This window comes from Aptenodytes patagonicus, chromosome 22 (genome assembly GCF_965638725.1).
Source record: "Aptenodytes patagonicus chromosome 22, bAptPat1.pri.cur, whole genome shotgun sequence".
NCBI lineage: Eukaryota > Metazoa > Chordata > Aves > Sphenisciformes > Spheniscidae > Aptenodytes > Aptenodytes patagonicus.
The window spans coordinates 2,278,559-2,306,508 of record NC_134970.1 but is presented as its reverse complement, the minus strand read 5'-3'; the positions used below and the strand labels follow the sequence as shown (position 1 = coordinate 2,306,508).

The window sequence follows — 27,950 nt, the reverse complement described above, 5'->3', positions numbered from 1 at the left end:
GCGCTCGCCTTCCCACAGCGCTGGTCCGGCAGCTCTCCGCACCATGCGGGTGTTTCTCTGCTGGCCGGGGCAGCTCCTGGCAGTGGTGGTGCTTGTGTTGCAGCTGGCTGGAAGTCTTGGTAAGTGTCGCTCCCCTGCTCGTTTTCTTTGCTTCTGTGGCTCAGCTTTGCTTATGGATCAAATATGTAATGATCGGGTTAGTAAAATTCAGCAGGAAACCTTCCTCTACCTGAAGTCACTGCTAACCTCTTTCTGTGCCCGATGTTCTTGTAAGGATGATCTGAGCTCAGTGGCTGCTGCTAAATTGCCCATTTCTCCTCTTTAGCTGCATCTCTAGATACTTGCAAAGAGACACCCAAAATTCCCAATGCTTTACAAAAGTCTTATGTTGGGGTACGGATCCCCCCCGGGACTGGTGTTAAGTGCAGCTGGCTCAGAGCCTACGAGCTGGTCCCTGGGACAGCCCAGGCCAGGTCTCTTGTCTGCAGAACTTCTCCTGGTCTGGGGTTCAGAACTTGTGTCGCAGGGAGTATATCGCCCTTTGCCTTGATCATCCGTGCAGTAGCGAAGTTGTTCCCAGGGTTGGAGGGTGTCCCTACGGTCTAGGGATCAAAGATGCGGATGGTGGTAAGATGGGGAGAGTCAATTAGACAGGTAATAGTTTTTACCAGTTAATTAAAAGGGTCATAGTTAGCAATTTGAGTGCTATCAGGTTGATACCAAGGTTGGTGCTTAAGCACTGAGGCAGCCTGTAGGCATCTTGAGGGTATCTGGTGAATTGTCGTGCATCCTGCAGGCTGGCTTCAGTACAGGAGAAGTGGGGGTTTGCTGACTAACGTCTCTATGAAGGGAAATAACTCAGTTTCTGCCTGGAAGTTGACAGTTCCTTTAAAAACAGGCCTTTTGAGACACTGCTCTAGTGTGCACAGCACTGCCCCGCGCCTCCCTGCAGAGGCATCTGCTGCCCCCCGGCTGCCAGCACTGTCTTTACAACCTTTTTTTTTTTTTTTTTTAAATTCATGGTGCTTCTCAGTCCATTTTCCAAATCCAAACGTTACCGACGGGGTGCTGATACCTGAGCCTGGGGCCTGGGGAAGACATGTACGAGTATGGAGACGCTCTTTCCATGGGTATTGGTATCAAAGGCAGCATCGCCAGCGCTGCCCAGGTGCAGTGCAGGTGTGACGGCGCCTGGGATGCTGCTGTACCAGGGTGTGAACCAGGTATGATTTTAAGAGACACACTGTGTCCTGGTGACCTGCCAGCATCTATTGTAGGGCATGAGGAAATCCCAGTTATAGCTGTCTTTAGTTTAGTTTTCTCTGTTGTTATAGTTTGTGACCAGCCCCAAAATATTTCTCATGGGAGATACGGTAGCTGGTCGAAAAAGTTTTTTGTTGGGACATCAGTGATGTACATGCGCGATAGAGGTTACGCCGTTGTTGGAGAGCCTCTTGTTTGTTGTAAAGCTGGAGGTGGGGTGCCAGCCCCCTGGAGTCACCCCACCCCTGAGTGCGCAGGTGAGTCGTATTGCAACCTGCTAGAGCAAGTGCTATATGGAAAGGGCAGAAATAGTGGTTGACTGTGTGCAATGGAAATGCTACACTTGTGGAGTCGTGCTGATGATGGCTGCTCAAACACGCTTATTAACCCCTCATCTCTCTGCCTCAATTGCTGCATTTGTTAAACTGATTTGTCTTCTCTTACCAGCCGGAGGTGCAGTGACAGTTGGTCACCGTAGCTGTAACCAGTAAGAATACCCCTGAAAAGCCCTGTTTGTTTGGTGATCCACAGAGGTTCAGTGTCCCATCCCAGTTATCGCACACGGACAGCTGAAACCTGCACAGAACTTCACCTACGGCAGCGTAGCCACACTCGAGTGCGATGCCGGCTACATCCCGCTGGGTGCCACCACCACCATGCGGTGCCTGGGCAGCGGCAGATGGCATCCGCGGGTGCCCGCCTGCACCCTAGGTACGCACAGATCTCTTTTCTTCTTACTTTGTCTCCCACGTGTAATCGCCTGCTTGTGTTTCACTAGAAGCTGGTGCAGTGTTGGCAGGAGAGGGGTTGGAGGATGGGAACCACAGCGAGCTGTACTGACGTTTGGTGGCAGGATTCCCCTCTGCTCTTTCATCGCCCCTGGGTAACGCGGCAGGGCTGTCCTGATTAGGCTGTCCTACCTTACTGCAGGGTACAGCCAATGAGATGCAAAGCGCACGGGAATAAAGGCTCTCATTAGATTCACACCACTTGGTGAATTTGTCACCATTATTTTTTTCCATTTCTGTTCACCCCCCATACCCCACGGCAATGCTCAGGGTCGCTGCTGTCCCTTGCTTCTTTCTGGGGTTTCTACTCTCGCCCGAGGGGCAGGCTGGGTTCCCCCAACGGCAGGGCTCAGCTTTGTCCCCGGTGGGTCTCTGGTGAAGACCTCCCAGCTCTGAGGGTCCGTGCTGTCCCCTGCTCTGGCACCAGGTCACTGTCCCTACCCTCCTGTCGTCGACCATGCGGACCGAAACCTTCAGCGCGAGTTTCCAGTTGGGACAACCGTGACCTATTTCTGCAGATCCGGATACACTTTGCTCCCCGAAGTATCTCCAATAACTACTTGTCTTAAAAATTTCACATGGTCCGTAATCCCCAAGCTTTGCCAGAGTAAGTATGCCATTTCCTTTGCTTTGCCAACAAAACATCAATTTAATGATGTGGAAATAACATCGTTTTCAGATACCAGCTAGTGGTGCTGTGCCATAAGGACTTTACTGAGCAGTGCTTTGGCGCTCTCTAATAATAATTTTTTGTTCAAAGGGTAGCATGGCTGAAAAGAAATAGCTGCGACTCACGCTGATTATTTAGCTGTTCAAACAATGATGCAGTGAGTAACATCATCCCCTCAGCACAATTTATAGCTAATCACAGGGTTCAGATCATTCTGCCTTCCAAGAGTAATGGTTGTTATTGCATAATTACCATCCCCGAGCATGCCAGGTCTGGTTAGAGACGTCTCAGCGTTAACAGGCCGCCTGGCAGGTTCTCTGGGTCAGCGAGCCACCACTGTGGGAAAACGCCCCCCGTGCAAATGTCTCCTGCTCTCCCCTCCTGACCCAAATCATGGAAGCTCTTTCTGATGCTGGTGTTCCTCAGAGGTGCAGTGTCCCAGCCCGGCTATCCGCCACGGGAGAGAGATCAGCCCCAGGAAAGACGAATACACCTTTGGGCACCAGGTGGAATTTCAGTGTGACCCCAGCTATGTGCTGAGGGGCAGCCAGAGGATCCAGTGCTGGTCTGACGGGACGTGGAGACCCCCCGTGCCGTACTGCGACAAGGGTGAGCATGAACGGCGTGAGCATGGCAGGTGCCAGGAATTGCATCTCTGCAGTGGGTAGGAACAGCAGCGAGAAAATCGCGTAACCTGAGCATCACTTCTCGGAGAAGGTGGTGTTAGGAGAAGGGGTCCAAGTCACAGCATTAGATGGCTTTAACATCCTCATCTTCTATCAAAACTGTAATTGATTAAATGTGTTGAGTAATGGGACTTGCAGCCATTTCTCAGAGGACTGTTCAAGGGGTTTATGATACTCGCAATTCCCTGACCCCGTTTATGAGCAGGATCATTTCTCATGGAAAAGAGGAGGGGATAAGGGAAGGCTGAAGGGGAGGGGATGGAGGCACATGCTGAGGTACTGGGGCCATGCCGTGCCAGGGTGGTTAGCTGAGTCAGTCTGGGAACACTGGCAGAGCCATGGCCGAACCTGGCAAGAAGCGAGGAGGACTTTGAGGAGAGCAAGCCTAAGTATAAACATCGAGAACAGGTTTCTCTTTTACTTCCCTGCACTTCTCTGTCTCCCTGACCGAATGAAGAAAATCTTAATTTTTCCTTTCTCTATTTTCTCGTAGTTTGTGGTCCCCCTCCAAAAATCACCAACGGGCAGCACTCTGGCTTGAGAACGGAGCAGTTCCCCTATGGCTTAGAAGTGAAGTACAGCTGTGTGGAGGGTCTGTCTCTCATTGGGAACGACTCCATCTACTGCACCTCTGATGATGGGGTGAACCTGGCGTGGAGCGGACCTGCCCCGGAGTGCAGGGGTGAGTCGTTTCTCCTGTATGGGATCAGACTGAAGCCAGGACCTGGGTGCAACATTAGTGCTCAGCGCAACGGGATTAGAAGTGAGCAGGGCTGCTGGGAGATCTGGTTTCCTTTGCAGGCTGCTTTGCAGGCTTGACGGCTCCGGACTGGGGATGATCCATGTGGAAATAGAAGACTGATTCTCCTACGTTGATGGCCATCAGGCGGTCAGGAAGAGCGGCTCTGCCCCGCCTGACCTGGTTCCCCGTTGTCCCTGGGGAAGGGCAGCAGCCAAACCCACCGCTCCCACCTCTCTTCCCGCAGTGGTTCGGTGCCCCAAGCCCACGGTCGAGAGGGGAAGGATGACTCCGCAGAGGTTCACCTTTCCCTACCGGGCGGCCGTGCGGTTCTCCTGTGACGAAGGCTTCGTGCTGCACGGCGATGCTGAGAGCCGGTGCCTGGCCGACGGCACCTGGCACCCTCCCCTGCCCACCTGCCGGCCAGGTGGGTACCAGCCGGGAGCCGAGCCAGCGGCCCCTGCGACAGTGCAGGGAGGTTGGGGTGCAGCATTGCGTAGCTGTGTCTGTCCTCGGGGCTCCCCTAGCGCCTTCCCCTTTTTGCAGAAGAAACAGCTGATGTTTACCCGGCGATAGCTGAATTTTTCTTGACAGTCCTGTATAAAGGAGGCTCTAAGACAGGTCAGGAGACACCATCGTTACTGACTTTCTCTTCGGTGCGCGTTCTTACTGGCAAATGTCGATCTGCAGACTCTTGCATAGGGATGCCTGGATTGAGACATTGTCACAAAACAGCAAATGCCTAACGCCTCTCAGGGGCTGTTCTGACCTTCACCCTTCCCTCCTGAAGGGCCTGGGGAAGTAACTTTGCTTTAACGTTTGGTTTCACAGCTCCACAGATTTAAGTTCGCCTGTGCTGACTCAGTCTTCACAAACTTTGTAGATTTTTTTTCTACCTACGTAATGATGACCCTCTTGCTGAGCTGCCTTCTGCTGTGGGTTTTCCTTTCAGTTCTGTGTCCACAACCACAAGTGGCCAACGGAAGGCTGAAAAGCACTTCGGATGGTAAAATGTGGTACCAAACAAATGCGACTGTTACTTTTGAATGCCTTCGTGGATACCGCTTTTCAGACGATGGAGACACGTCTTCAGAAGACTCTTGGACAGCCACGTGCTTGCCTGATGGCAGCTGGACACCGCTGCCCAAGTGTGTAAGTACCGTAGTCTGGCTGAGTTCCTGGATGGATGCTGCCTGATTCCTAATACAAAAAATAACTGCTTGAACTTCTTAAATGCTTTTGGTTTATGGTACCAGTGGGGGATGCAGACTGCGTTGGGGCAGCGCGTGGCAAACGGGACAGAAGTTCAGGCTCAGAGCTGAGGAGTGGGTGGCTCTCCATCTGCTGCAGTCCAATCTTACGTGCTTTTTTCTGGGTTTTGTTTGTTTTGTTTTACTTTTTAACAGAAGAAAGAAGGTGATGCTGATGTGTGCGAAGAGATTCATTATATTAAAACAGTCTTTGAATGTGGTGTGCCTATAGCAGAACTGAAAACTCTGCTGGAAATACAGAAACTGTTTCTGGAGATTAAAAAACTAAAGGTGGAACTAGAAAACTTGAACAAGTGAGTCCTGTAACGATCACCTTTGAACATGCAGTTCGTGTAGTCACAGTATCTATAAGAAGGCTCTTAGTGACTTTACAGTTCATGCTTGCATGCACATAGCCAGAGAAGAAATAACCAATGTATGGGAGACTGCTTTTGCCATGCTAGATGCTAGAGCATAGAGGGGTCTTTGCTCTTTTCCTTAAGTCTGACAAGCTTGATTCCCTATGGAACAAACGAGTTGTCTCACATTTTATTTTAGGAAGCATAGAAAGAAATTAAACTGAGGTTCTTTGAGTCACTGCATAAACTGTGCTAAGCCGAGAGAAGGGGGACTGAAGTCCACAGAAGTAAACTTCCAGCTGAGATGAGTGTCTGGCTCTCTGAAGGTGCTTCTGCTGTAATCTTCCAGCCAGTGGTTTGCGCAATGCCGCATCCTCTGCCCGTACCGAACTCAGCCTGTCATAGCATTAGCATACTTCTTCTGCCTAGAAATAGTAGTGAAGTGAGCGTTTAACTACGTGATTTCCTGTTAATCTAGCTCGTGATTTCTATACATCTAGGGCAGTTACATATAAGAAGTGCATTAGTAAAGGCTTCCGTTCCCTCATCCCTGGATTTAAAACAGGCAACAGGTTTCTGGCCCAGCCCTGTACTCGACAGATATCTGTGGCGGTGTCATCTTCTGTGTCCCTATTTCCGGCAAGCAAATGCTAAGAATAGATGTCGTAAGTTTAAGTGTCGAGAATCAGACAGGAAAGATTGTTCTTATTACTTAATAAACGATGATCGGTTTATGTAGCTCTGTGATGCAGCAATTACTCCTTCCCTTCAGGATTACAATAAAGATGCAGGTGTAACCATGGGTGTCTTGTAATCTGTCGCGTTGCCTGTAAATTAGGCAGATTTCCAGTGTGGTACAATGGTGGTTCTGATTGAGAGCCGAGCCCTGGCAGCCCGGGTCGGTCCTCGGGGCGCTCTGGGAGCCGCAGTGGGCACGGCACGGCAGGCAGCCGCGGGGCTGAGGGCACCGTGCAGCGCAGCAGCGCGCTGCTGCCTGCGCTCAGTGGGAGAAGGGGGAGCACTCATCTCCTGCACAAGCAAATTGCAGCAGTATATCATTGCCAGATGCGTGCTTCTATGAATTATTAGAGTTGCTTTAAATGTTACTAGAGCCTAAAGCACAACACCCAGGGAAGAGATGGCGTCTCCCATCCTTACACAGAAAGATGCTTTGATAATGTATCCTGTGCTTCACCACGTCCCGGTGAGGAGATCTGCAATGAGAGGCACTCTCAGACCCACCCTGGTTCTCCCTGTGCCACAAGGAGAGCAGGGCTGCACCCTCCTGGTGTGACGCCTCGCTCTTCTCCACGTTGTGCTGACCTGGGACTGCAGACAGAAAGTGTCTTATCTCCCTGTGCAAGGCTCGAAACCCGTAAGCATGAATAAGAACTGGGTGTTACATCCCATGTGTATCTAAGACTGTGTCTGAGTAGTCTTGACTGCTGTCAGACGGGATATTTCAGACCATTAGTCAGTGCGCAGATGTATTCACTTACACCCATTCCTAATTACAAATGAGTCAGGCAATCAAGAAAAAAATTAACAAACAAAAAGGATAATGCTTTTATTTTTTGTTTCACTAACTCTGCTTATGGAAGATCTGTGTTGCTTACCTGCCAGCAGATGACTAAGTAGGCATTTTCCTACCCTGGATACAGCTTGGGGCTGGGTGGGGGTCTTTTCTGCTCTGGTAGCATTTGGTTTTGGTAAAACTGTGCTACTCAGTGCTCACTGCCTGTCTCGGGTCAAATAAAAGGGTTGAGTTATTCCCTCATTCCTTACAGTGGGGCAGGAGGACCAGGAGGCTTTACCCAAGCCTGTGGATGACAGTTGTCCCCCACCCCTGGCTGCTCTCCGTGTCCCTGCAGGAGGATTTAGCTGCATGGATATTCTGGAAAGGTTTCCATTGCTCCAGAGGCTTGGCTGAGTCTGCTGTGCTGCATCTCCTCCCAGCTTCAGAAACAGCCCCTTGGAGCCAACGGTGCTCGACAGAGGAGCACAGAAATTGCTGCAATGAAGTCTGGAGAGCCAGGACGGGGGAAGCACCCAGGCACCCTGAGCTGCAGGGCACCTGCCAGGGCATGGGGGTCTGGCCACCCTGTGCTGCTCCTGGCCTTGCTGGGGCTCCTAGGCATGCCAGTGGCTCGCGGTGAGTATGGGGATGTGGGATGCGTGGGGAGGACCGGCGAGACCTGCCTGGGTCCCACTTGCTGCTCAGGTGCTGGGGGGGTGATGCCACCACCCCTAAGCATGGGGAACCATTGCTTGATGCTCTCATGGATGCAGCCCTGCCCAGTGCCTTTGCCCAGAAGGGGAAGCCTGGGCCAGCACAGCTGCACTCCTGGGATGTTTGCTGGGGTTGGGGAAGGGGCCAGGGAACGGGGTCCTCACCTGAGGAGGTCTTCTCCTGCCACAGGTGACTGTGGGTCCCCACCTCGCATGACCCACTCCAGACCATCCAGCGACGAGCACGCCAGCAGCTTCCCCGTTGGATCCAGGGTGACGTACACATGCATTGAAGGCGCCATCAAAATTCCCGGGAGGTCGGACACGGTGGAGTGCCTGCCCGGCGCACGCTGGTCAAAACTGCCCGAGCCCTGCGGCCGTAAATACCTCCTTTCTCTGAAACACAGCTCCCTCGCTTGTCTCTGGCTTGGCTTAAAGTTTCTGCCACTTACGGCGGCTGCTCTGCAATGGCACCACCCAACCCGGCAAGGCACAAACCCGTTTCCCGTAGCTGCCGTTCGTCAGAGCTGCTGATGGGTGCAGGATCTGTGCCTGTTGTCGAGGGGGTCAGTCGGACAGTGGCTGGAGCCCAGGATGCTCGCGCGTCTCCCGAGCCCTGGCTGGCAGAGGCTGTGCAGGCGGCTGCAGCGTACGCTGCCCCGCAGTACGTGCACGTGGCTGCCGATACCCCACTAACAGCTTTGCCTGTGCAGTTAATGCATCTTGATTCGCATTTTGCAAAAGATGCATTCAGCAGAGTAGCAGCCTGGTATGAAAACACAAGTAACCTGCGATGAACGCGAGGAGCTTTCCAAAAGCGCCGTAGTGAGAGCGTTTCTGTGGTTCCGAGGTTTATTTTGCATGCCTTCTGGCGGGCGGCTCTTTCAGGCCCGCTTTCCTTGACTGCCAGGGAGCTGTGCTGCCCCGACAAGGTTGCGGTTTGCTGCCCTGTCCAAGGCGGACGAGAGGATTAATTTCTTTCCTGTTGGGACCAACGTGAGCTACGTCTGCCGCCCTGGCTACGAGAACACCTCGGAAAGTTCCCCCACCAGCACTTGCCTTGAAAACCTGGCGTGGTCGGAAGCTGCTGAGCTGTGCAGGAGTGAGTATCTCTGCTCTGCTCCACTCTGCTTGCTGAAAAGCAGCTGTGGAGTTCAGAGCAGGTCAGGTAGCTGCTCCCACCCGCGTGCTGAAATGCAGCTGGGTCATTATCATCCCAACAGCTACATGTTTAATCCAAAATTAGGTGGATGTTCCTTGACATTCGTATTTCAGGCTGAACAGCAGGAATATCAATCGTGTTGGGTTTTTTTCTGCTGGCACGAACAGATCTGTTTCGATTTTCATATTAGGAAGTATGTTTGCATGTGGACACGGCATATGCACAGGGCAAATGCCAATTTGCAATTCTAGCATTGAACTTCGAAATTAAGACAAAGCATGTTTCTTGGTGAAATCCATGCAATATTAAGACTGATGATGTGGCAGCAATACATTTTTCACGGTCGAGTAACTTACTGCCAATCTATTGAGATGGAAATACCTCTGCAAATATTCTCCTCTGCCTTCCTGCGAGATGCTTACCGCTGTGAGCATGGAGCCCTTACGGGGATCCACACCTTCATCTACAGATGATTCTGGCACCTGCCAGCTCGGCTGGGACACGTAGGAAGTAAAACGCTTTGGTACCTTTGGGTATAACCCTCTAAGTCTGTCCCTTATTTAGCCTTTTTTATTCCTCCATCACTGTGTGTTACCACTAACGCTGGCCTCGTTCTCTGGCAGGGAGATCCTGCGGCGACCCCGGAGCGCTGCCCGGGGGCAGGGTGGTCGCTCTCACAGACCTGCAGTTCGGTGCAAGAATGAACGTGTTCTGCGAAGACGGGTGAGTCGCGGGGCAATGCCCCGAGCTCCAGTACAGCGGTGCTGATGCTGGAATACGAACTCCGGTCCAGTGCGATGAGCTTGTGGACACGGGCTGGGCTGCTATTTCACAATATATCGCTCCTATGGTGTTGCTCCAAGTGCAGAGCATGAGGCTGCTTTTCCCGCTTGAATTACAGCTTTGGGCTGGGAGGGAATAAGACGCAGCTGGAGGGAAGGGACTGGGGTCTGAATTTATGGCTGCCTTTTCCTTCAAGTGACATCCAGAGGAAATTTAACTGCCCCAGGATATCTACCCCAGCAGAGCTGGTTGTACATCAGTTTATAACTATAGACTTCAAAACAGGTTACTTAAAATATTTCAACTTAACATATTTGAGAGATATTGAATAAAAAGGGGTTATGTTTGAATTTTTAAAATTCAATGATGTTCAGCTAGAAAACTGCAGTGAAGCACACTTTCCGTCAGTCAGAGAGCTGACTCACACTTTCTGCCTGCTTTCAATCAGGGCACATACACAGTAGACTGACTTGCAAAATTAAGCTCTTAAGACTCCAGCTACTATTCCTCCCTCCCTAGCAGGAGCTAGCTGGCATCAACTGGCTTGTTCTGTCAGTCTTTGCAGCTGCTTCAAATGTAACAGAGCTTTTTTTCCTCCAGATATTCCCTTAGGATGGCCTTTGGGGAAATGACAGCCTGTCCCACCCTTCTGGGGTTCAGTTAATCTTCGACAATACACATCAGGGTGGAGGGATAATGTTATCCATCTAAGCAAGGTCAGATACTGTCAATCATGTCTAAATGATGAATTTTTTTGAACAGAAGGATGCAGTTCAGAGATTGGGGAAGGTGTCGGTGCTGTCAGAACAGGAGGTATTAGCTTCCAGCAAGCCAATCCAAAAGCCACTTTAATGAACTGTAGATCCCTGTTGCCTCTCACAGGTCCCTGCTGTACGCAGTGGATGCATTTGAATTTGCTTTTCCGGCAAAACTTTAGCAAAACAGCTACACCCTTACAACCCAAAAGCAACGTCCCAGGGAGGAGGTGGCACTGAAGGAGGCTGGGCGCCTTGCCCTCTACCACCAGCACCGAGGATCGCAGCAGATCCAGCTAACTGACCTCGGTAATGCAGCACCGCCGCGAAGCGGAGCGGCAGTCAGGGGCTGAGCCACAGCCTTTAGAGGTGCTGTGTGTGCTCAGGAGGGAGCTCCTCACCTCGTCATCTCATCCTGGTGCGTGACAGCGGTGTGGGAAAGGCGCTGGATGCCAGCAGCCTGAATCCCAGCACTGCTCTCTGCCAGGAAGCAGGCAGGGAGAAATAGTCCCTGATTCAGCAGATCCGAGCTCCATGCATCCATGTGGGAATCCACATCTAACCTCAGTGCTGTCTGGCATTCACTGCGTGCTCTGCTAGCCACCAGCTACGAGTTCTCCCATCCTTGCAATGGAAGATGCGCTTTGTAGTGAGTCAAAGGAGAGAATCGCCTAAAAATAGATTAACAAGGATCCTGGCAGAGAGAGCAAGGTGAAGGAGCTCTCCTGTTAACCAGCTTGTATCTGCACATCTGCTTGCTTTAAAACTGCCTTTTCTACACTCCTGATCATACTGGTACCGGGCAAAAAAAAATTGTTCTCAGTTTCTGGTTAGTTACACACATTTTTCTTTTCTTGTGTATTTTCACTTAGGTACAAATTAGCTGGGAGTCGTTTCATCCAGTGTCAGCTTAAAGGAAACGATGTTGAATGGAGTAAACTTCCAACTTGTGAATGTAAGATTAATCCAACTTTACTTTTGACTTCTCTCCAGTAGATCCTGCATACTCATGTCTAGTCTAAACCTGTTTCCGTACTTCGTTTGTTTTTGTTGATATTATGTGGCAGATCTGTCACCAACACCGCAGCTGAGAAATACCCATTTTGCTGCTGACGCTGTATTTCAGCAGTTTTGTTCCCACGAGATCTACATATTTTCCCATGAATTAAGGTTGCAGTGAAGGTGATGGGAAGAGATTTTGAGGAATCACGAGCCAGGGCATGGCAAGTTGCCTATTTATTTTTGTGACCCTTGGAGCGAGAGGGAAAAAGCTGTGGCAACAGAAACACTTCAGAAGGAAAAGAGACGATTGTGGCAGAAGGCAGGGCTAGTTACCCATCTTCAGTTGTCCAAATGGTTTATTGTCTTCAAGAATCTTAGGTGGACTCAAGAAAAATTTTGCATTTTCATTATTACTGAAGCTTTTTGCAATACTCATTATGACCTTCTTTCCTGCAGTAATTACCTGCTCTTCACCTCCTCAAATTACCAACGGAAAGCACAATGGTGAAGGTGTAGAAAAATTTGCTTATAACTCAACAGTGACTTACAGCTGTGACTCTGGCTTCCAACTCGTTGGAAATGTGAGCATCCATTGTACGAGTACAGACAAAACAAACGGAGTCTGGAGCGGAACTGCACCTGAATGCAAAGGTGATTTCGTCCGAGTTCAGTATTTGAGTTCAGTGTTCAGTATGCACCAGCTTAACATATTGTGATTGCTTAGTACAGGACATGTCAAGCGTAAGTCATATTGCAATTTTAAAGAGAAAAAATGCAGTGCTGCTGAAGTGAGTAAGGAATGAATGGTCTGTGCAAGAAAGGCGTAGTGCTCCGAGCAATACTTATTCTTTATACCCTAGAGAAAAGCACACCTGTCAAACTTAGAGCGAAAGAAATGGAAAGGAGTCCTCCTTCCCAACGTGAGTTGAAATGATTCTACATTGAATCAAGTCCCATGTTTCCCAACTGAATTTGCTCCTTTATCATATTTCTACAAAAAAGCCATTAGATTAATTTCACACCGTGATTCTCCTTCTCAGGTTCCCGTGGAAATGCCATCCAACCGCCTAAGAAGGCTTTCACATATGAAATGAAGCTCAGCCTTTATAAAAAGTCACTCCAAAATACTATCTCCTTCTCCCGTTCTTCTTCTTTCTCCAGGACACCAGGTCAGTCCTGGAGGCTCGCTTGGAGTTCAGGGGAACTCATCAGTGGGACTCCCTGCTTACTCCCAGTCCTATACCTGGAGTTTTCTTTTTTTTCCCATGTTTCTCTTCAGTGTCAAGGGGCTGTGCTACCTCAGCGTTCAGATTTGTTGTACCTTTGTACAAAACCCAAAACTACTATTCTCCTGGAACCAGCCAAGGATCCGTGTGTCCTCCAAAGTACATGGGGATCTCTGGCATCCTCCCCCAAGCCGGCTGCTTTGAAAATTTAAAATGGTCTAAAGTTGCATCATTTTGTGGAAGTGAGTGATTTTTGTTTGTCGTGTTCTTTCCTTCTATAGGTTTTCTCTATATAATTTGTATTTTTCGCTGGTTGGGCACCTGGTTCAAAGCTCAGGTTTGACTGCACTGACGTCCTCCTCTTAAAAAAGCTTTGTTTTGTATGAAATGTATTTTCATTTGTCAATTGTTTCCTTGCTCTCGTGTTATTAGAGATTTTGTTTAACCTATTTTTTTTTCCATATTGAAAAGCAAGAGACAACTTTATACCACGTAGCCTTAAGCGTGCTGGGGCTTCTGTCCTTGTTGCAGCAGCGAGAGGCAATGCACTAACGCTAACCTTGTTCCACGCTAGCGAGGTCGTGGGCAGCCAGGAGAAGCCGGACATGGCAGAAGTGCTGCTACAACAGATTCCCCATCCGTTGCAAAGGATTATTTTACCCGTAACAAGGGTGAGTGCCAGTTGCGTTGGAAACAGTGTCTGGGTGGGAACCATAAGCATGTAAATTGTAAGGAATAAAGACAAAACACCCACTGGAGGGTCTCGTTACCCAACTGGAGACTGGATGAAAAGCATTTCTCTGGTGTCTGGGTCAAGCTGAACTTGCCCATCCCTGAGCCATGACTCTTGGGTCAAAATCAGAAAATCTGTCACCCCTGTCATGGTGGATTTTGTGTGTGAACCCGCACAGCCCGGGGCTGTTACACAAATGTGACGAGGCTGGTGCTTAAGCCCAGGTCCAGAAATGCCCCCGTGTAGGTGCAGCGTGGCCAGGAGGGATTTTCCCCATTGCTGCATCATTTCTCAAAGCTGGGGTTTGTTCCAACCTGCTAGCATTCGGCTGTGACCGAAACCCCAAGGTATTTGTCTGGACTGTTAAACAAGGAATCAAAGAATCCCACTTGCGGGGTTAAAGGCAGGGTAACGGGGCTGCATGGTTGAGCGCTTGTGGAAATGTATGTAGGAAAGACGTTGCAGCGGTATCAGTGTACGAAAAGGGCTTTGCAGGCCTTAAAGGAGATGAAGTTTGGTGACGGTGGGTCCTTGGTAGGAACAAATGAAAGCTAGAAGCATCCTAGATCATACAACGTTAGAAGGAAAGGGGAAAACTCTGTCCTTTTTTTTTGCCTAAAAGTTTCTACTTTGCTCTATTATGTCACTTCAGAACGAAGACTGATTTAAAAATCTCTTCCTGTTGGTTTTTCTTTTTCTACTCTTTTGTCATTCCTAGCACTTCTTCAGGAGATCGTGTCAAAGCAGCAGCTTGACACACGATCTAATGTGTGAGAAACGCCGCTTTGTGTCTTGCTTCAGAAACTTGGCTCTCCTGCCCCAAAACACGGGTCGTGTAAAATCAGCCCCTCGGTGCCAGAAGGCTGGAGCAAGGGATGAGCTGGGGGAAAGTGGGACGATGCCTGAAAACAGCCTCTAGTGTTTGAAGGAGGAATTGGTTTGGGCCTTTCTAAAGTGCAGTGCTAAAATTCACCCCCAAATTGGGTGGGTTTTTAAAAATCTGGGCAGAAAGCTTAACCCTCCTTGAAACTACAGCCGGGCTAATCTTCACGTGAACGTTTCCTCCCCCCAGGCTGCGTATACGGCCCATGGGAAGTGCACAGAAAGATTCATCTGTAGCTTTGAAGCAGTTTATTTGTGACGGGGCTGCTCTCCTCCAATGACACCGTGACAAAGGGACCCCCGTGGAAGAAACCCTGGAAGGAGGCATTTGCATCTTCCTTGCCTGGTTGCAAAGACAACTGGAATGTCCTGCTCCTCCTGCCATCTCACTGCAGATGTAGACAAGACACACAGTTAAATGGGATCCCACCTACCTAAATCTATTGTTATCTTTTCAAACAAAAATAGCACTGTAAGCATAAAGCATGCCAACCCTTCGCTGTGTTCTGTTCCTAAAGTGCCCCATGCGATGGTCCTACTTGTTAGGACTCCTACACTTTGCTTTAAAACAAAGAATAAGCTAGATCAGGCCTGTCCCATGTGCACATACAAAATGTATTTTTTTAATTGTGATATGTTTTAATGTTCCAAGAAATTGATTGAAAATTGCTTGCGCGAGAGTTGGCTAATTCCAACTTCTCCCGTCAGTTTTTCTCTCTTTCAGTAATTCCTTCCTAACCAGGAATCCGGTTATGATTCCCTACTGATCCGACCAGCCTTTTCTCAGGCTGGGGGTGGGAAGCCGCAGTTTCTCAGAAACTCCTCAGGCCTCCTGCAGAATTTCTGACGGAGCTCGGTTATGTCACAACCTGTTTGACTTGGTGTTTCCACATTTCCTTGCTCGCTAGCAACGCCGACCTGCTGCCATAACAAGAACCGTAAAAACAGACTCACTGGACGGGCTGTAAGAGACCCAAATCTCTCTGCTGGGTCCCTTGACTTACCAGGAGTTTCTGGCTGCAGCACGGTCCGGTTGCACATACACCTCACGCTAGCTGCCAGCCGGGTTGTGCTGAAAGCAAAATACTGACTTCCCTGTCTTGCAAAGTTATGTGCTTATTTATTTTAGGAAATCATAGTACTTTACACGCTAAATGGGATGTTGATCTTTATATCCAGCACTTTAAGAACCTTGTTCAGCAAAAACTTTTTTTGTATCAGGCATAAATTCTTTGCAGTTTATATTTCTGTTCAGACTACATGAAAGATAACAGCCATGAGTGGTTTGTGTATCTACTAATGTCATATTGTAAAGGAGCTACTTCTGCTTTCCAAACGGAGGAAGGCAGCTCTGTAACGCTGCAGGCTGTTAGCACATCGACTACGCGCAGACACAGAGAAGTAACTGCTAGATATACTCTCCAGTGTTGTCAGACTGCAACAGAGAAACTGGAAATGTCAGGTTTATGCTGTTGGCCGCTTACCATCTTTGTCCTATACAGAATACTAATTGCCTTATATTTAGGTGCCTTTCTGGGTTTTTATTTACATTTAGTAATAAATGGTAATTGTTTATAAAGGGTAGCCTGTGAATTCAACGGCCTGCTGTTCCCTTTTCATATTTTATGCTCTTTTAAGAAAGGTATCGGCTTTTAGAGATATCTTGATAATAGTCAGATTTGCTGTTCAATCAGTTCTTTATCAGCACTCTTACTTATTTATTTTCTAAACAGCCTCCTATGGCAGTTTAACTTGGTTTAAGAAAAAAAAAAGAAGTAAAGAAAGAAAGACAATCCATGCAGTAATGTTTGGAAATGTGAGTGTTTCTAGTAAGTGGAAGAGGAGGAAAGCTTTTCCTGAAGAGGAAAGCTGGAGCAATGGATACCTGCCCTTAATCCTATTTAGCCGTCCCGGTCCCCAGCTCTGCAGCCCCTCTGCTGCAGTTCCCCCGCTCAGCCCGGGCAGACCCAGGGGGTCAGTCCCAGAAAGGCTTTGGGAGCTGTGGGCGACATCCCAGGCTGCTGCCCTGCACGGGGATGGCAGGGGCGTGTGGGAGCCGGCAGGGAGCCGAGGGCATGTTTCCGTGGAAAGCCAAGAGCAGCTCCGGCAGCTCAACCCCAAAACAAGCTGGCTGGTTTTGCTGGAAACCTCACGTCGTTCCAGTCCGAGCCTGGCAGCGTAGGTGCACAGAGCAGCATGGGTCAGGCTCCCCTCCGTATGTGCTTTCGTTTCTGCCGTCGCCATCTGCTTGGCCTGATTTCTGCAGCACGGGGAAGGGATGTCAGAGCAAGATAAAGCAAGTCACCCTCGGTGGCTCCGGCTGAGCAGGCGCAGGCCCGCTATCGCAGGGCTCAGCTGCTGGGGCAGCTCCTGCCCAGGAGGTTTCGGTGCTCAGTTGGTTATTGGAGCAATACAGGGCAAAATGGGACAGCAAATGTGGGTGGCAGAGGGACGGGGCTGGTCTGAGCCTGATGGTCTCAGCAGGTACAGATGTCTCCTGCGTAGCCTCAGGTAGGAAAGCAGCCTGGTTCAAGGGGTTAATGTGAGCTCTCTTAGCAAGGGGATTTCATTGAGTCGAAACTACAGCAGCTGGTTCTTCTGATGTACGCGCGAACTGTGACGCTCCCTGAGGAGATTTGACATTGCAAGAAGTCTTTGCCAAATACTTCTCAACATCTCACTATCCCATGCTGAGGTCACTGCTGTAAGCTATTACAAGAGAATTCCCCAGCATTTAAAGCATTTTTTTTTTCCTGTCAGCAACTTCTTTTTGCATTATGCAGCCACCATCCCAATTCAGACCTCAGGTGACCAGTGACCTGTAAAAATACATGGCCGAGACATCTCCACGTAATTTGTCAACATGTTCACAGGTAAGTATTTTAAAGAATACGTTATCCAGGCTGCTTGACTCCTCCCTTAAGAAAACACCTCTTGGCCTCATTGCAAATGCTTTTGTTACGTATTCTTGGAGCTTAAATTGTGTTGGAAAGGGAAATAAGGGGGAGGGGGGGAGAAAAAATAAAAAAGAGAACTTTGAGCTTCTCAGTGGAAACATCACTGTTTCCTGGATAACAAAGGCAGACAGAGGGAGGCAGGAAGGCGCAGGCAGGCAGGCAGGCTGCTGCTGGCTGCCCTTTCCTCAGGGTGGAGCGACACATGACCCCTTACTGGCAGCGTTGCTCAGCAGAGTGGGACGGGGCAGCAAATACAGCCACGACCTCTCCTTTGGCTCTTCCCGCAAGCCCCGTGGGCAGGGATCCCAGAGCAGCTCTGCTTTCCCATGCGGGCACGGAGCCCAGGCAAACTGCTCCTGTGCCTGGCAGGGCCCGAAGACATCCCTGCGCCTCCACGGGCAGCGCAGCATCTTGTTTGAAGAGTTTTGTGTCTAACTGGGAGAGTTACAGTGGAAATGCCACTATCCCCACTGCTTGCTTTTGTGCGTGGGTGTTAACAGAAGCAGCTCAATTAGCAGCTTCAAAGTGAGGCTGATTTACAGCCCTCTGGTCTCCCGTGCACCCCTTGGGCTGGAGGAAAGCCCTCTCTTCTCTTCTTGCAGAAAAACCTCTGTTCACGGAGGTGCATTCCTAGGGACAGGCAGGTGACGTTTGCAGATGGTTTGGGGGGCCTTGCAGGGGGCTGCGCTGTGCTGGGCTCCCTGGGAGCAGCCCTGGGCCAGACGCTGTCGGAGAGGGCAGGAGGCACCCGATGAAGATGCAGCTCTCGTCCCCACACGCAGCAGAGCCAGTGCTGGGAGATGAACGGGACCTTCTCCACCCCTCCCAGCTTCGGGGCGTGCTGCAGGGTTCACAGCTGGAGCTGGCAAGACCCACATGCTGCCCTTTTTGTTTTTTTTTTTTTCTTTTCCTTTGGGACTTGATAGCTTTGGAGAGAGGGGTAGCTTTACTGGAAGGTGCGGATAAACGATTTGAAGGAGAGGCTGAGGCAGCGGGTGCCTGGAGGGCCCCGCCGCATTCCTCTGGATGCCAAACATGCCTCTGGGAGCAAACATGAGAACCGCCTGCTTCAAACCCGCTTCCAGCCGCAGATGAGACTTTCATCAGAGAATTTCCCAGAGATGAGGTCGCAGGGAGGGGACCGGGCGCCGCGGGAGGGGGGCAGGGGTTCAGAGCGCGGGGAGCGGCACCGCTTTTGGCTGCACGTCCCACAGCGGAGGGTGCTGGCAGCAGCCCTCGGCCGGCAGCCGTCTCCTCGCGCGGCCCACGCGTGGCAGCAGCACCCACGCGGGCTCTTGAGCAAGCCCTCCCCCTCCCTGCGGCTCCGGGAGCGGCCCCGCTCCCCCCGCGCTCCCCGCCCTGCGGGGGCCGCGGCGGAGGCAGGGAGCCCCCGGCTGCACGCCCCGGGCGGGGCCGGGGCCGGGACCGGGGCCGGGCGGGCGGTGCTCGGCTGCCCGCTCCGCTGCCGGCTCCGGGCGTCCCGCGGCCGCGATGGGCTCCGGGCGCCGCCGCTCGCTCCTGCCCGCGGTGCTGCCGCCGCCGCTGCTGCTGCTGCTGCTGCTGCCGCTGCCGCCCGCGGCGTGGGGTGAGCCCACGGGGAGGGATGGGGGCGATGGGGGGGCGCGCGGTGTGCGGTGAGCCCTGTCACCCTGGGCGTGTGCCCCGTGGGGGTGCGTGTGCCCCGTGGGGGTGTGCGCTCCGTGCGCTCCACGCGTGCTCCGCTGTGGGGGTGTGTGTCGTGGGTGCGTGTGCCGTGCTCTCCTGCGGAGTCGTATATGTGCGTGTGCGTTTGTGCTGTGCCCTGCTCAGGGAGCTTTAGTAGAAGCCCCACCAAATCCGGGTTTATTTTGCTGCAGGTGACTGTGGGCCGTTGCCAAACATAAGCCACGCCGAGCCCCCGGAGGACACTAAACATCAGGGAAGCTTCAGTGTCGGCTCCAAAGTAACGTACAGATGCCTTACAGGTTACGTTAAACGCCCCTTGCTGTCAGATACGATACAGTGCCTTGCAAACTCCCAGTGGTCCAACCTCCCGGAGTTTTGTGGTCGTAAGTATTTCGCTTTCTCTGAAACGAGCTGCTCAGAGACGCGCGCTGCTTGTGGAAACCTTTACTGCTTTAGCAATCGCTGTTTCAAGGGTTTCCTCATCCAAAGTGGCAGGCGATGAAGTTGCTTGTCAGAGAATCTCTTACTGCCCCTTTTTCCGAACTATGCTTAGCCTGTTGGAGCCATGTGCTGGCACTTGTGTCTTAGTAAAAATAGGTCAATAGTTTGGGGAAGCACAGGAAAGAGGGGAAGAGCTATAGTGGCGAAGCGCTGGCACAGCTGGCTGCTGACGGAAGAGTTAACTAAGGGGGAAGGTTTGGCATTGGGGATTTGCAAACCTCCGCAGTGAGAACTGGCTGCACTTCCCCACCTCAAACGTTTCATCAGTGGAATTGGCAAGGGAGGTAAGCACGGCGCTTGTGAATGATTGAAAGAGAGCAAATTTTAAGACTTTTTCTGTTAAATAGTCATCTAGGGATATTTTTGAATTACACAAATTACCAATCACCTTCTTAAACGTATTTGCGGTATCCATATTCTTAGGGAGGCTTGTGCATTATCACTTGGATTTATGTTTATACATAGTTGAATGCAGGATATTGTTATTTTTGCTTTGTAACTGTACACGTTGGTTGTCTTCATTGTCGCTAGGTAGCTGTCCCAGTCCACCACGCGTGCGTTTTGCTAGAATATCACAAGAAGATGAAATGCAGAATTTTTACGCTGTTGATACGATGGTGAAGTATATTTGTCGCCCGGGCTATGAGAATACCACAGACCAGCTCCCCACCAGCACTTGTCTTGACGATTTAACGTGGTCAGAAGTTCCCGAGCTATGTCGGAGTGAGTGTCTCCATGTCGTTTCATTTTCTCCAACATCCTCCCAGAGCTGCATCCGCAGTGCTGTGTTCCGAGTGCCACGTCTGATTTGTATTTTAGGATTGCTTTTTTTTAATGACATTTAGCATGAAATACTGTCAGATGCCTGGTTTGTCATTGCCATACTGTCATGAAAATTATGTCTGTGGGTTTCTCCCTGTCCTTGTAATGTCCTAAGGATAATCTTACTCTTTTTTAGGGAAATCTTGTGGTATTCCAGCAAATCCAGAACACGGCAAAGTTATTACAAATGATCATCTGTTTGGTGCAAAAGCAGACGTAGTTTGTAACCGTGGGTGAGTGTGAAGCCAGCTACCCACCGCATCCCAGTTGCCTGGCCAGAGTCACTGGTGTGCAAGCCGGGACAAGGGGCTCTGCCTGTCGAGTCCTCGGCACCTCTGTGGGGTGACATGTTCTTGGTCGGTGACAACAAACTGATTTGTTGATGTGCCTTTTGCCCTGCAGGTACACATTAAAGGGAGCGTCGCCTCTCATCTGGTGTTCCCTAAGGGGAGGTGAAGTTGCCTGGAGTCAACTTCCAGCTTGTCGGGGTAAGTGAAGTTGTCCAGCGCTTGACTGGAAATACCAAATATTCCAACTCAGAAATACCGAGTCGTGTGTTGATTTTACTAACTGAAGTCAGGTAAGTATCTCTGGAAAGGAGACAGCTGGCGTGATGGGAGCAGGGACTAGCCAGTAGTATCACTGGTGCCCTCTGCATGTGAAAGGCTGACATAAATGAGCAACCCAGTAGCCTTGGTGTCCCTGCAGGCTGCCGCTGCCCCTCTGTACGCAGGACAGCAGGCTGGGAGGCACCTAAAAGTAACTGTGTGCCGAGAGGGTGCCCAGTGCTCCCGTTTCAGCCCCTGCTCCTGCAACTGATGCAATGTGAGCCTGTGTGCAAGCGGCCCTTGGGTTTTCCTCTCCACATTGTGGAGAAGAGCATCCCAGGCATCACCTCCTGAACTCTTTTCTTTTTCTCCCCCAGCTATTTCTTGTCCTCCACCTCCAGCTATTCCCGATGGGAAGCACAATGGCAACGGTACGGAGGAGTTTACGTACAACTCAGTCGTGATGTACACGTGTGACCCTGGGCTCCGGCTTGTGGGAAATGAAACTCTTCGTTGTACAACAGAGAACAGCGTCGATGGCGTCTGGAGCGGGTCTCCTCCTGAATGCACGGGTGAGCGTTGCTGGATAATCGTCCTGTTCTCGAGTAGTTTTTCTTGCTGTGCAGTTAATTGGTCCTAATTCCCTTCTCTCAGAAAGGGAAGGACGCCAGTCTGGACAGGCATTCCCACAGGGTTTGTTTCCAGGGGAGCAGCATCTGTGTACAGCAGCAACGGTTAGCAAGTCTGTGCTTTGCAAGGTGCCAAGCTGTGCTGAAGAACAATGCGGCACAGCCGTACAGTTTTACATTTTTCCCTTCAAGAGGAACAGGCAGAATTTTAATAAACAATGTCTGGAGTGTATCGGTGACTGCAAAGCTGGTGGACTAAACCTCAGAATGGATTTATATCTAGTGTCCAACAACACCCTGGCAATAAAGCCAAGTGGGACAGCAGACTCCCCTCTCTCTGTAAGGCTTGTAGTGTCACCAAGAGGTCCCTGTGTGACTTCCACAGCTCTCGCTGTCGTAGCCACAGATGCACAGGTCAGAGGCCACCTGCCCATGCTACATTTACTCCTCACTGAAGTATTTTATATAATATGTATAAATGGAGAATTATCCAAAGTATAATTTTGAGTGGGTTTCCTTTTTTTTCCTCTCTATAGTTAGCACTACGGCAGCGACAAACCAAACTGAACCCTTGGAAGAGAAGATAGCAGAGAATCCCTACTGGCTAGGTAAGAGTTCGGGAGAAGCTTTCTGCCTCAGGGTCATTTTAATTGCTATAATTGCACCCACGTTGGGTGCCTGTGACTCCACGTGCTGTTGGATTTCTGCTCTCGCTGTGCCTTCTGCATTTCTTTTGGTGGGTCCATCTTCCAGTTTCTAAGGGGTTCTCACAGGCTTATTCCCTGGTCTAATCCCCTTTTCTCTCTGCTCCCAGCTGAGTGACTCCTTAGCTGACATGATAGGGGGTGGGATTTTTGATGCTTGAATCTCCCTCCGTGCAGCCGAGCATCTCGGTAGAAACTACTGACATTATCCTGGCTGTGTTTGGACGTTGCTGAGGGTGGAGGTAGCCTGGAGCTGTGGACCTCAGCTCTGTCAGTGGCGAGAGGTGGGGTGGGGGACTCAAGAAGAGCATAATGATGTGTGTGGCGGTTAATGACAGATTGTTTTATAGCATTTTGTCTTCTCAGCAGTGTTATGATTATCTGGGTTTGAATAATATTGTTCTGCGGGCATAGATTAAGGAACTTCCCTGTTTAGTTATCAGCATTGTTGGCTTCATTTTTTTAACATTAATTTCATTTTTTTCTTCTCTAGCAAGTATCCTCATCCCTAGTTGCATTGGTAAGTAGTTTAAGATTGAAAATATACTTTCCTAACCCAAAGCTGTTATTTGCTGTTAAATACCTGGGGTCAGTGGTTTTGGTTTATTCATTTCACTGCCCCTAGTACCGAGTGTCTCTGGTCAGGATCCAGGGCTTTCTCTGCGCTTGGGTAATGCAGCAGCATTGCAAGCGACTGGATGGATTGTCTGTGTCTTAGTATAAAACATTACATCAACTGAGGATGAAATGAAAGAAGCCAAAGAAGCCAGTGTAAGAAACCAACCAAAAACTGTACGTCCCGTCACTCTTTAAAGTTGCTTTAAAAGGCCTTGGCGGACACTGAAAGATAAGAGATTAGTGAAGCTTGGAACATCCTTGTTGCAAAAGAGGTCAAGTACTAAAAACGGTGAGTATGTTTAAAATACAAAAGAAACAGGAGGCTGTCTATAAAAGCACTAAATAAATGAGGATCCCACCCTTAAGAAGATCAGCGTGGCACCACACTTAGCGGTGGTTTCTGTGCTGTGTTCAGAGACACAGGAGGGGGTTTGCATTATTCTGGCTGAGAGGGAGCCTCTGGGTGCTGACAGGCAGCCCCAGAGCAGAGAGTTTTGCTGCCAGTCTTTTACCAAACTGCAGTATTTCACCTAAATTACATACCAAATTTGTTGTTTATTTTGGGGTTTTTTTTTCTGCTTCTTTCTTTGTTAGTTCCCCCAGTAGCCCTTGGAATTCTAGCTGGGATCATCATGAGATGGAAAGACAATAAAAACCAGTAAGTGAGCCTAAGCTGCCCCTCATAAATCATAACTTTCCCTAAGGATAACTGGGTATTTCCTTTTAAGCTCTGAGTGATAGTAATTACCTTCGGTATATATTTGCATGGTTACTACTATCTTTCCATGTTGCTAAGTTGCTTTTTATTCTATGAATTTTCCCCTTTCTGTCTCTTCAGCTCTTATAATATGCCTTTACGAGAGCACAAGATGAAGGGAAGGGATACACTGATGCACCCAAAGATAACGGATGATGAGAAGCAGCCCGTGCTGTGGCATTCCTATTTTTGGTAGGTTTGCTTGTTCATCTGCCCAAGAGCTTGTGCCACTCTTCCGATTATACCCACGAGTCTCACCGGTGTTATTTCTAGCTACAAACCTTGCTGTGCCTGATCACACTGGTACGGCACATCTTTATGCAGTTTTTGACTCTAAAATGCCAACACCTCTGCCTCTGTGATGAACACGCTGCTCGCCGAAGAGGCGACGGCTGCATCACGGGAGGGTTTGGTGTTCGCCGGCTGCTCTCAGGGCTTGGCAGGAGGGATTCCCCCGTCTTTCTCATCCACAGCCGCACGACAAGTTGCCATGTGTGTCCCACCTGCGAAGAGCGGCTGCACGCTGCCCTGGCCTCCCACACCGAGCCCACGCACCGTGGCTGTGCCACCTGCGAGGACTGGCTGCGCGCCCAGCCCGGCACACCGCGCACCTACTCGGTCCCCAGCATCGGCGGCGGGGAGAGACGAAGCCCAGCAGGCACGAGGTACCGCAGGTGACCAGGCGCTTGCTCGTGCTCCCCTTGCACAGGTCCATGTAAAGCAAAAGAGGGGGAAAGCAGCGCTTCTTGTGGGGGAGAAAGCATCTATACATGGATAGAGCAGGTTTCGCAGTTTGAATTCCTTTGGTTCCTTTAAGTCCAGTTTTAGCAGTAGAAAGTATTTGCTATTTAGAAAAAAGTGGTTCCGTAGGGCAGTAGTCATTCTCGGAAAGCCGTGCATTCAGGTGGACTCAGGTTGTCTTCTCTCTCTTTCTCTGTGTTCAGCTCTCCTGCCGAAGCTGCAGATGTGCTGAGGGGTGACGGCACAGGAGAAGCCGTTCCAGAGCGGAGCGAGGCAGAGCAGCCCATGGACCACGAAAGGTCTGTCTTCCACTTAAAAATACACAGATGCCACGGTGGGCCTGAATAAAAATCATTTCAGAGTAGAGTAGAACTGTATTTATTCAAGCTGAGGAGAAAATAAGGGTATTCTGCACATCCTTGTTTATTCCCACTTGATACTGTGCTGAGGATTACAGCATTTAATTACTTTTAAAACACTAATCTCTCTGCTTTCTTCCCCCTAAAACAAAGGCACTCTGGGCAATTTTGTGCTTTGTTCTTTCAGCGCTTTTAAAAAGCATTCAGCACGTGCACGTGTTTCTCCTATTTCTTTACTCGTGTTGCTCTCTGGCAGTTGCACTGCACACTGCAATGCCCGGACGCTTCCCGCAGCGCTCGGCGTGCAGGGCCGATACAGACCTGCCCTCTCTGCTCCCCCTCTGCTCTGTGAGAGAAACGCTGGACTGAAGCGTCATTGGGTTTGCAGGTTTGATGAGGTGAGGTTGGGAACGGCAGGTCTAGCTATAAGGAGAGTATGGATTTATGAAGCGGTGTGTTTCAGAAGAGACATAGAAACTTCTCATACATTTTAGCAAAGCGAGGGAGGTTTGTGATAGAGCTAATTCCAGGTTTTCATCCTGCTTGGGAGGGTTCCTCAGTACCAGGGAAGCTGGAGATGCTGAACTTCATGGGTGATTTTTGAGTCTCCCTAGAGAGACTCAGCGTACATCCTCAACCGTGCTTCTCCACAGCAACCATCACGTCTGCCCCATCTGTGAGAACTGGGTGCGCGCCCACCTCGGCCAGCGTGAAAGCCATCCTGCGGTGCCTGGGGAGCGGATGGGGGGGCCCTGCCAGCAGGACAAGGGGTGAGTGCGGTGCGGCTGGTGCAGGCGGCTCCTCTCAGCAGCGGGCACCGCGGTGTGCACCAAGCATCCTCAAAACTGAGAGTAAACTGCTTAACTTAAAATAAAAAAATGATGGGGGTGCGTAAATGTTGGTTGTGCTTGCTTATAGCTCTGTATCAGGGTAAAAGTGTGGTGCCTCCTTGCAAGCAAAGAGAGGTGAAACTGGTGTGAGGTTTATTTGGACAACGCTTCTGCGGTTTCTTTGGGCGTCTCCGGATCAGGTTGTGCTCCTCAGCTGTCCTCACGCGGCTCGGCCTCGTGTCTTCTTTGGCCTGTGACGGAGCTTTGGTTTTTATTAAGCAGCAAAGAGCCCGCGTGCTGTAAGAGACCCTGCAGCGTGGGCCTCCTGTTCACATCACTGCCGAGTGCTTTTTCCACCTCTAGGCACGGTTAGTTTGTTTGGGGCAGAGCAGCGATGAGGTGAGTGCGGTGACATTGTGTACTCAGTTTACTTTTTGATACCTGCCCATGTGAGTCTTGTGCTTTCCCAGCTTCCCACAAAGCTTCCTTAACAGAGTAATCATTGACAGAAGCAAATTCAAATAAATATTTGGTTAAAATAAACATGGTTTGAGGTGTGTATCCGCCTGCTTTAGTTTTTGTAACTATGAACTTCTTTTTACCAATCATTTATTTCATGCTGTTCCTGTGAGTGCTCGTTCCACTTGCTGTTAGCCCTAACCCTGGAGGAGCCGTTTCAGTTCTGCACTCATGAATCGCTACTTGTTTGAGTTTAAAAAGTTAATCTCTTTGAAATTGCTTATGAAACTAGTTTTTGTGGGTGCCAGAGCCTGTGCGGTATGGCTTGGCGAGGGGCAGTTCCCAACATGAACCCATCAGGGCTCATCCTTGGCTCTCTCTCCACAGCCCGCGGGGTCCCGTCTGCCCTCCCTGTGCCGACCAGCTGCACCTCTCCCTTGTCCACAGCGACACGGCAAGCTGCCCCGTGTGTCCCCTGGCCGGGGAGGGGACCCTGGCTCACCTCGTCCCCTGCCGCACCCCCGGCTGCCACGTCTGCCCCGTCTGCGCAGCGCCCACCCACGCGCACCTGTGCCAGCCCCGGCGCCAGGCACCCGACGGTAGGGACCTGCACGGGGGGCACCCAAAACGGCCTTCGGGTCACCGCGGCTTGGAGCTAAGGTGCCACAAACGAGAGGCTGCAAAGGTCATTCCTCCCAAAGCCAAGGGGCTGCAGCACGCAGCAACTAACCCTAATTAACTGCTCGTTTCCCTGTTGCAGGATGAATGCCGGCGGCTGTAGCATCCTTAGCGGCACAAAGCTGGTTGGAGAGAAGGGAGAGTTGCTACACCAACTCCTGACATTGTCAGGGATGGAGTTCTAAGTGCAATAAGGCAGCCTGAAGTCAAGCGTCTGGCTTCACAATCAAGAATTTCTTTGTAAAAAAGCAGGAAAATCAAACATACTTCAAATTCAGCTCCTTATGGGTTCAATGCCTACTTTTTTGTTTGTTTTAGTATGAAAAAACTATTTTTGCAGCTCTTAAAGTGAGGCTTTAAAAATTCAGTAAACGTTTCTTTCCAGTAGGAAAATAATTTCATAGCAAACACCCTCTTTGCACAACCTTGCAAGATTTACTTGTATTTTTTAAACTACTTTTTTACTGAGGTTCCTTTACTAGTGTGCAGATACGAGTGTGAAAATTGCAGTATTTATAGTAAAACTGTTTTGTAAATAAAAGGAATGTGAAATAAGCAACACTAGTATCCTGGCTTGGATTTTTTTTTATTATTTGCTAATCAAACCTTCTCATAGAGCACTTTAAATGGTTTTGCAGTGTCATTGTTTGCCGGATGTACTCAGCTGCTCAGATAATTGCTGCTCAGATAATTGCTGCTGTCCTGTTGCACTGTTGTTTGTAGCAGAGCACCTGGCCTTTCCCGGGAACCACAATGACAGAGGTGAGGTGCCACTGCTCGAGCGGAGCCCATTTCCACCCCGGGCAGCACCAGGGCAGTATCGGGGAAGGTGTGCACTCCTCTCCAGGTATAACCTTCCCTCGGCCGTCCACGAGTATTCCTGCACCGGCCGTATTCTCTACGCAAAAAAACAGGCTGCAGCTTCAGCAAGGAGTTCAGAGGATTAAATTAGCTGCTCCCCCTTGGTGTTTGCTGGCTTGTACTCCTTGTTTTGACATGGGAACAAACTTAATAGCGGTAATACGGAAGCTGTAAAAATTGCCTTCCTGCTTTATTGGTGTTTGCAAAGAGATGGAATTTATTGGTGTTCTGGCAAAAGACAGGCAGTGCTACAGGTAGGACAGAAAGGTGCTGCGCAGTTATCTGATTCTGCTA

At 50.1% G+C, this 27,950-nt stretch overlaps 2 protein-coding genes across 2 annotated transcripts; both read left to right on the top strand.

Moving 5' to 3' along the window:
* Nucleotides 1–17: 17 nt before the first annotated feature.
* Nucleotides 18–6,552, top strand: LOC143170202 (membrane cofactor protein-like). The gene is made up of 8 exons (XM_076358290.1): nt 18–119; nt 1,795–1,974; nt 2,479–2,658; nt 3,148–3,330; nt 3,901–4,089; nt 4,394–4,573; nt 5,099–5,298; nt 5,553–6,552. The coding sequence occupies exons 1-8, from the start codon at nt 44–46 to the stop codon at nt 5,712–5,714; spliced, it is 1,350 nt and encodes a 449-aa protein (XP_076214405.1). The 5' UTR covers nt 18–43; the 3' UTR covers nt 5,715–6,552.
* Nucleotides 6,553–18,975: 12,423 nt separating this feature from the next.
* LOC143170213 (uncharacterized) lies at nt 18,976–27,361 on the top strand. Its single transcript, XM_076358307.1, has 15 exons — nt 18,976–19,069; nt 19,341–19,532; nt 20,182–20,373; nt 20,609–20,705; nt 20,875–20,960; nt 21,398–21,592; nt 22,186–22,257; nt 22,847–22,873; nt 23,566–23,629; nt 23,810–23,920; nt 24,202–24,393; nt 24,673–24,768; nt 25,482–25,598; nt 26,505–26,716; nt 26,878–27,361. The coding sequence occupies exons 1-15, from the start codon at nt 18,976–18,978 to the stop codon at nt 26,880–26,882; spliced, it is 1,752 nt and encodes a 583-aa protein (XP_076214422.1). The 3' UTR covers nt 26,883–27,361.
* The last annotated feature ends 589 nt before the right edge of the window (nt 27,362–27,950 follow it).